This window comes from Crassostrea angulata, chromosome 3 (genome assembly GCF_025612915.1).
Source record: "Crassostrea angulata isolate pt1a10 chromosome 3, ASM2561291v2, whole genome shotgun sequence".
NCBI lineage: Eukaryota > Metazoa > Mollusca > Bivalvia > Ostreida > Ostreidae > Magallana > Magallana angulata.
The window spans coordinates 16,567,799-16,577,372 of NC_069113.1; the positions used below are offsets into that span (position 1 = coordinate 16,567,799).

At 31.7% G+C, this 9,574-nt stretch overlaps 1 protein-coding gene across 1 annotated transcript; it reads left to right on the forward strand.

Annotated features, from left to right (window-relative positions):
* The first annotated feature begins 6,682 nt into the window (after positions 1-6,682).
* LOC128176647 (phosphatidylinositol-glycan biosynthesis class F protein-like) lies at positions 6,683-9,472 on the forward strand. Its single transcript, XM_052843115.1, has 5 exons — positions 6,683-7,186; positions 7,567-7,658; positions 7,911-8,027; positions 8,380-8,488; positions 9,062-9,472. Exons 1-5 carry the CDS (start codon positions 6,932-6,934, stop codon positions 9,176-9,178), a joined length of 690 nt encoding a protein of 229 aa, XP_052699075.1. The 5' UTR covers positions 6,683-6,931; the 3' UTR covers positions 9,179-9,472.
* Positions 9,473-9,574: the final 102 nt, after the last annotated feature.

Below are 9,574 nucleotides of genomic sequence, written 5' to 3' on the forward strand. Positions count from 1 at the left end.
TCTATTAAAAACTTCCTTTTGAAGATGCTCTAAAACCGTTTAGCCATGCATCGAAAGTTCTCAAACGTAGTTTCCACAAAACACCAATCGTTCCTTATCAACATTAGGGGTGGGGCCAATTAGATTGTTGTTGGTATTAACCATAGCATTGACTTTCAAATGTGTCCCTGGACAAACAGTATCAAAATCATCGGTGTCTATATTATGGTATTAAAGTATTAAATCGCATAGTTATGACTCGCTCTAGCCATGTTTTTCCAAAGATATACACACGTTTTATGGGAGAAGAAAAACTGTAAGAAAAAAGTTCTTTATTGTTAACAAATTATAATTTTGAATGTATCCTTTTGGTGCAAAATGATCAACGAGGCAAAATATTGCATCTTGGTTTGACATTTTCCGCTAAATAATCAGCCAGTGTTACCAATGGTACACCAAAGGTACCATTGTTAACATTGGTAAATTTCCTACTATCTGTACCCTATAACTCGTGTAGAGTATATATATGGGTCCAATTGCACCAATGGCACAAATTGTTACCATTGGCAAACTCGTATTGGTACCACTGGAAATACTCTGAACGCACCCTAAGGTTTTATGCAAAACATTCACCCATTAAATTTTTAAAAACATGGTATTGCACACCACAAGCATCAAACATGGCTATGATTTTATTTTAAAGCAACCCAATGTTTATATTATCAACCACTGTATACGTGGTTGAACACGAACGATAACTCTATTCTGAATATCATCGTTTTAAAAAAACCGCTAGATGGTGAAATATATGGAACGCCAAATTAACATATATTCAAATATTTGTACCTATCTTCAAATAATTGTACCTATCTTCAATTAATTGTACCTATCTTTAAATCATTTGAAGATAGGTACAATTGAATTAACGATAGGTACAATTGAATTGAAGATAGGTGTAAATAATTATACCTATCTCTAAATAGTTATACCTAGATAAATATGGAACGCCAAATTAACATATATTCAAATATTTGTACCTATCTTCAAATAATTGTACCTATCTTCAATTAATTGTACCTATCTTCAAATCATTTGAAGATAGGTACAATTGAATTGAAGATAGGTACAATTGAATTAAAGATAGGTACAATTGAATTGAAGATAGGTGTAAATAATTATACCTATCTCTAAATAAGTATACCTAGGTACAAATGAATTATACCCAGGTACAAATGAATTATACCTAGGTACAAATGAATTATACCTACCTTCAATTCAATTAAAGATAGGTTCAATTGAATTATACCTATCTCTAATTCATTTGAAGATAGGTAAAATTCATTTAAAGATAGGTACAATTGATTCGAAGATAGGTTCAATTCAGACATATCTATAAAGGATTTGAAGATAGGTACAATTCAATTATACCTAGGTTCAATTCGTTTTGTGTATTGTTGAAAATTATGAACGCTCCCTTGAAGACATTTCAACATGGAGGGAAACGAGGGAAGCACCAACAACCCCTCTATTTGATGGGGTATCAAGTGCCTAGTATAGAAATTTTTGAAAATAAAGATAAAAAATATTAAAATCATGCATTCTGACTGTATTTTGGTCTAAACTTTCTACATAAAACAATTAATTTAAGAAATGAAGATAATAATTTTTCTATTGATCGACGTATCGCATTGATGAAAAAGTTTTCTTTGATACGTCGATCAACAGAAAAATTATTATCTTCATTTCTTATCATTTAATAAAACATTTTCAAATCAAAAACTTTGAAGTGTCATTGATCAAAAATGTAAATAATGTAAATGAAGCGTCGCGTATGAGATTCAAAACAACAACAGCAACAATATTCAAAATGGATGCGCCTTCATCTGATGCAGTACTATACAGGGAGTATTCATTATTGCCAATTTTTTAGTAATTGAAGATAGGTTCAATTCAATTGTACCTATCTTTAATTCAATTGTACCTATCTTCAATTCATTGCATTTGTACCTATCTTCATTTTAAATCAATTGTACCTATCTTCAAATGAATTAAAGATAGGTATAATTGAATTGTACCTATCTCTAATTCAATTTGAAGATAGGTACAATTGAATTGAAGATAGGTACAATTGAATTGAAGATAGGTACAATTGAATTGAAGATAGGTACAATTATTTGAAGATAGGTACAAATATTTGAATATATGTTAATTTGGCGTTCCATAATATACAAATGAATTATACCCAGGTACAAATGAATTATACCTAGGTACAAATGAATTATACCTATCTTTAATTCAATTAAAGATAGGTTCAATTGAATTATACCTATCTCTAATTCATTTGAAGATAGGTAAAATTCATTTAAAGATAGGTACAATTGATTTGAAGATAGGTTCAATTCAGACAAATCTACAAAGGATTTGAAGATAGGTACAATTCAATTATACCTAGGTTCAATTCGTTTTGTGTATTGTTGAAAATAATGAACGCTCCCTTGAAGACATTTCAACATGGAGGGAAACGAGGGAAGCACCAACAACGAAGATGAAAGAAGAAATATATATGTGTGTGCAATATATTTGCAAAAGGCATCATTTACTTATTAAAATATACATGTATATCAATAAGAAAGCCAAAAACATGTATACCCGAATACCCCAAAAGTGACGGAGTTAGGGTAATGACGTAGTTAGGGTCACTATATATACCTAAATAAAAAACTGGCTTTATTTTTTTTCCATAATTTTATCAAAGAATGTATAATTCAGTTGATAATCACTCTATTCATTAAAGCGGTAACAATTATTAAGAGTTTTTGTTTGTTTTAAGGCTCAATCTTTCGAAAAGTTGACAAAATCATATATATTGCCTATTTTATCATCCCGATCCCGATTTTATTTCTAAGTCACCTTTCTTCAATCTTTTTTTTTAATTTTTATTATTTATAGATATATAAAGGTGTTAAGCAGTAATGTCACCTCTGATTTTTCTTTTATAGATCTTTAGGACATCCATTTTTTATTATTATCTCGTGTATCGAATGACTTTATTAAGTAATTTATAAGTTGTGACGTAACGGAAATGACGTACTATACAGGGAGTATTCATTATTGCCAATATTTTAGTAATTGAAGATAGGTTCAATTCAATTGTACCTATCTTTAATTCAATTGTACCTATCTTCAATTCATTGCATTTGTACCTATCTTCAAATCAATTGTACCTATCTTCAAATGAATTAAAGATAGGTATAATTGAATTGTACCTATCTTCAATTACTAAAATATTGGCAATAATGAATACTCCCTGTATAGTACGTCATTTCCGTTACGTCACAACTTATAAATTACTTAATAAAGTACAAAGATAGGTACAATTGAATTAGAGATAGGTACAATTGAATTGAAGATAGGTACAATTGAATTGAAGATAGGTACAATTATTTGAAGATAGGTACAAATATTTGAATATATGTTAATTTGGCGTTCCATAGAAATAAGACATACATCTTAAAAGATGTTGATGTTTTAACATAAATCAAAGTAGAATATGATATGAAAATCGACCAGTACTTACGTATTTTGAGAATATTATTCGAACACTTATACTTCCGCTCGAAATTTCACAGGAACTGAACAAATCTCAGTGAAGTCTCGTGAACTTTCATTCGAGCACCTCTGGATTTATTACATACTTAACAACAATAAAGAAAACATTCCGAACACATTCGCAGGGGTGATTGTGGAAACATAAACTAAAGGTCCCGTTAGCGTGAATGTATTGCACAAGCGCAAGATTGTAAAATCCAAAAAATCCTGATTTCCGGGATTTTTTGAGGAATTTTCGTTGATTATTAATTAGCGAAGCTTAACTGAGAAAAAATAAAACACAAATTGGTAATCTTCAAGTACCAATGATGTTTAAAATATATTAAATAAAAGACAATATTCTTCCGATTTCTCGGTATTAAAGACCAAAAGTTCGAGTCTATTATTGTAATATAGTAGTATAGATTGGTGATAATGCTAAGTCAAGATACCAGAACAGCATCTTAATTTAACGCAACATGTGACTACTCTCTTCTAATCTATCTACAGCAGATCATGCAGAGGCTCTACCAGGTTTGTCACTATCTGCGCCATCTTCATACCCCCACGTACAAACTCTTGTATAAGCCGAACACAGCCAAATCAAATTCTGGTTTGCTCACTTTTGATGATGCTGATCATCGCACTGTGTAGCTCTCGGTACTCTGCAACTTAAACTTCAGTGTCACACGACATATTTGTTTTTTTACAATATGACTAGCTTCATGGTAATGTCCGTATTCTGTAAAATAGAAGGCAATCGTGCATTTATAACAGAAGTATATATACCGTTCAATCGCGTTGATCGTGTTTCATTAACTAATTGCCGCATGGATATTTCCATCGAGATTTGCAGCCAAAATAAAAGTAAAAAGTTCAGGCACGTAGCAATTAAGACGTACATTCTTAAATTTACATTTACGACTCCCTGTAAACTTTTTGGATATTGTTAAAAATAATAGGGAAATTTAACCTGTTGATCAAAATTTTTTAAAGATACGAGAACCCCCCCCCCCCCCCCTTAAAAATTTCTAAAGATTGACGAAATTTTCCAAATTATTCTTCTTTTTTCGCTTGCCAAGATGTCGGGGTAAGTCTACCTCTCCCATCCCCAAAATTAAAAAAAAACAATGCTCCTGCCGGTAATTTCATGATGTATTCAATACATTTGTTAGTATAATGGTTGTCAGCATTGCATTTTAAAACTAGAAAATCTGTAATTGGGTTATGTAATAATGACAATGGAAGTCACAGCTAAATTTTTTCCCCAGTTTAAACCAGATTTAACCAGCAAAACATGTCAGTAATTTCTGTTTTAATTCTAATGACTACAATTCCATTTTTGAGATAACCAAGAAGAAATACTTAGACCATACAATTGTAACCCTATTTTTCAGTCCAGATGCATTGTTAGTTGAATACATGAATACATACATGAACACAATGTGCATGGACAGAGACATATTAACATATATATGTTAGTATATACGTCCTTGGCATGGACACATGCATTTATCTCAAGAAAAGAGGAAAACAGTTGTGTTATATGAATTCATCTATTCATGTTTCCTTTAATTGAATAGAATAGATACAAGAGTTTCTTTATCAAACAAAACATTTACAAAACAAGAACAGAGTTTTTATAACAATATGAATTTTTGTTATTTCATCTGCCATTACAATGTAACACTATAGTATTTTAAAAGTCTCAAAATGTGAAACAGTTTCCCCAAGTAAAGAAAGACTTTATTATTATATAGCAAATTTTCAAACAAATAAACAAAAAATGCTTAAAATAACTCCTAGAAAGATGATTAAATGTTGTATATATATGGCAGATGATCCTTATTATCAGAAAACATATCTGATAATCTCTGTTGCACTGTTCGAAGCATTATATACAATCATGTACATTTCCAAATATGTGATTCTTTTTAAAAATTATTATAGGTACATGTTTACACATAAAGATTAATATACCATGTCATATAAGAATAAATCATGTAATATATCACCAAATATGATGATTTAATTTGACACTGCATCGTGAGCACTATTTGAACATTACACATCCAGACTTTAAAAAATATTTAATACCTTTCTGTATGTTTAAAAATAATTTTAGGTAAGATCAAATACAGAGCAATATGCAAGCACACGCAATATAACAGTTATAAACTGCATCAAAATGTAAGCACTTGCTGAAGATCTTCAACATGTCCATAAATAAAACAAAATGTCAGGGTTAAAATCCCAGATGTAAAATTTATAAGAGTAAACAGGTATGCAATAAACAAAAAGGTTAAGTGCAATGACATAAAATAAAGACAATGGGTACATTTAGAATGAACAAAGATAAATAAACCCGTTTTGGCCGTATCAATTTTCCATTAGTTTTGTTGATTTTTGTTTTAAACCTGCAGGTTTTTCATGCAGGTATGTTTTCAAGAAACAAAAACTCATTCTTGAAGTACAGTAACTGTAAATGTCATGACCTGTCCAATTCTAGCTGGAATAAATCACCCCATGAGTCAACGTCCATATTACTAAACATCCCTTGTGGAAGATCATCATAGGAAGCTGGATTACTAAACACGCCCTGCTGCCACATCCGTTTGATGCCATTTTTTCCATAGTTCATTCTAAATATTTCCTGAGAAAAAATGTAGATAATTCACACCAGATATTTGAAGAATATTGTCTCAAACTACAATTATTAATTTTCATTGTGTATATTAAAATACCAGTATTTACCTTCCAATTGTGCCCTTGTGCTCTGTCATTTACAAAGTTCTTGTGCAGAAATTCAGGGAGATTATAACATCTTAACTTCCAAACAGATTCATTGTTCATAACAATGTAGTTCCACTGCTTACAGACAAGACAAACTGAAAAAATATCTTTCATTGGCAGCTCTAAGAAAATTTTAGTCTTCAACTCCTCTGGAAGACTTTGAATAGATGTAGTTTCTCTGAGATTGTTTTGACACATTTTCCCTTCCATTGCATCATCTATAATAATTGAAAAAAGAATATTATAAACAATATTGCATGAATATAAAAGATAGTTATCGTGCAGTTACTGCAATGTACATGTGAACGTTAGCGCCTACCTGTCAAACCGAACTGTCAAAAATGGGCGTTCCCCTTTACTGCTTTATTGACCCACTTAATCCAGGAGGTGAAATATTGGTAAGATGTCTCCTTATGAGGACAACTTTAACTTATTAGGAAACACACGTGCACATTATAACGGTAACACCATCTGTCAAGTCTAAACGCGAAACGTCAATAAACGGAAATGACGCGTTATGTTTACAAACATAAATGCTCTCCTGTCGCGGAGGTGTGATGCGTAGCTCAAGATGTCTGCGCCCATGAACACACGGCTCCCTTCCAAAGACGTTTATTATTTTACTATACGATCAAATATCTACCTGATTGTGCTAATTGCAGTGCTTACGTTTCTTCCATGGAACACGGAGACAATACTCGACATCGTCTCTCAGACCTTAAGGTCGTCTGAGATTATAATTGCTTCCATTCTAACTTCTAATTTGCTCATTGGGGTGCATGTTTCACAAAAGAGCAACTTCATAAAGAAATCGTTGTCATATAGGGTAAGTCTGTAAAACTGGAACCTGATTATAAAATATGTAGGAGTTTGGGTTTATTGTTTATTTTTGTGACATCATGCTGACATGTATATGAAATATAACCACAGTCATGTTATTTTTTTTCTAAATGTGTGGTATGGGTAATTATTAAATGTCATTGATAGCTACCTAATATTTATGAGTAGTAACTATGCTGGCACAATTTGGTATCGATATTCATTTGCTCTATAGACATGTTCACCTGAGTCTGTTTGCCAAGAGTTTGTTTGCCATATCAGGGACGTATATACTAACTTAGTATAATATATACATTTTTGAATAGACATAAATTATGTTTCTTGTAGTCCTATTAATATTAACCATCTTTTTTTCCTTAATTTCAGATTCGTGCAATCTTAAAAGGGGCTTGTTACTATATGTTAGCTACATGCTTCTTTCATGTAATAGCTGTTCTTTATGGGGCACCATTTTTTGAGTAAGTTCAAATTAATTTAAGAAGTATTTTAGTATTTAAGATGAACTCTACCACATGTCATGTTGATATTAACATACAAGTAGACACCTTTATGTACGTACCAAACAAATCAAATTTAGGATAATGCTAAGCAAGAACTCAACATTGTTTTGATGCTTGAAGTATTCAGTATTTTTTTACACGTCTCTCTGTCCTTTGTACAGACTGACTAGGTTGTAAATTTTTATCAAAGTATAAAAATTTGTATTTTAGAAATATTTCTCAGACCTTTCACTTTGGAGCTTTGTTGGCCAGCACTGCTGTTTTTCCAGGCCTGTGCATCTTAGGGCTGAATGTGTCAAACTGGATAAGAGTATTCTCACAAAATGGGTAAGAAATACATCAATGACAAAAATGCATATGACTTTCCCAAATAAATGTTAAATATATTTCTTATTTTGTCTGCTTAGTTTCTAGTAAACTGTTGGGAAAACATGGGTATTTTTGTTATAGATAATTAGATATTTTATATTTTTTCCAAATTTGAACTTGTTATGTATTTTCAAACAGTGTGAATGTCTCTTAAAAATCAGGAATTTAAACTCCCAGACACTGTGAAATCTTTTTGAGCCTGCAAATTAAATAATTGTCAATGAAAGAATTTAACAAAAAATACATTACAATAACAAGTTTTTCTTAATTGCATGACTATACCAGATTATCTATTTTCATGTAATTGCAGAGCAGATTTAGGGCCAGAGTCTGTCATACAGGTTAGTGCTGTGTCCTCCATTGTTGGAGCCTGGGTTGGTGCATTTCCTATACCACTTGATTGGGACAGGGATTGGCAGGTACTGGTTGCATTAAGCTATACATGTGTAAAACTATCGGTACTAAAATGAATAAAAAGATTTCAGAGGAAGATTGAAAAAGTAGAATATATGTAGTAGAAGAGGAGGAATGATCGAGCTACACCAGGCTCCAATTTGGGACCATTCAGTTTAAAAACCAACGCTCTACTGACTGAGCTAAAGGATTAACCCACTAGCTAGTGCTAGTAGGAGGGTGGCAGTACTGAGCCTTTTATATACACACTATTAAACATAAAATGTTGGTTGAATACATCTAACACGGCACAACCTTTGAAAACTGTTTGCCTGCCCTCTTCCAACCAACTGTACCTACTTTAATTGACTTAAATGATTTTATTAACACTCTGACCATCTAGCTGCAGTTCTGTAGCTCCAAGTTTGAAAACATTTGGATGGACGACCAGGAGCTACAGACATGCAGCTATCTGAGCATCATGATTGAAAAAAAAACCAAAGCATTTTGCATTGTTGAGTCCCTGCACTCAAAAGATACTTTAATTGCCTAAGAACATGTTCAAACTGTTTTATGTTTTTTTTCCCTATTTCTCACAGGAGTGGCCAATCACTTGTATGGTTGGGAATCTGCTCGGCTACATGACAGGGCTAGTGATATCGGCAATTCATTTGTGTGTTCGCTATAATCAACTGAGGAAACACAAAGTCACCTAACTGAAAAAGGAGAAAACCATTTCATTGGCAACCATATGCATGTGAATGATAGTCAGAATTTATTACTGGACACAAAGAATTTGCTTATATGTGCATGTATAAATGGGAAACGGGTGTCTGTGTTGTGTTGCATCATCACACTGTATATCAAATTGTTACATGAACAGAATTCACTGAAATAGTGCATAATGTATTTGTAGTCATTTAATTATTTGTTTTTCATGATGAAATATTTTTGGATTTTTTTATATTCATTTTATACCTCTAGTCTTGAAATAAAAACGTTACACTTTATCATGTTGTTTATTGATTGGAAATATACATTAAAATTACAATAAAAATATATTTAAAAAAATGAAACTACACGTTTAATATCCTTGACAATGAAAGAATTAT

Coding starts and splice junctions, on each gene's coding strand:
- LOC128176647 (XM_052843115.1), top strand. CDS start 6,932: ATGTCTGCGCCCATGAACACACGGCTCCCTTCCAAAGACGTTTATTAT. Junction 7,187..7,566: donor AGAAATCGTTGTCATATAGG/GTAAGTCTGTAA, acceptor CCTTAATTTCAG/ATTCGTGCAATCTTAAAAGG. Junction 7,659..7,910: donor TATGGGGCACCATTTTTTGA/GTAAGTTCAAAT, acceptor TTTGTATTTTAG/AAATATTTCTCAGACCTTTC.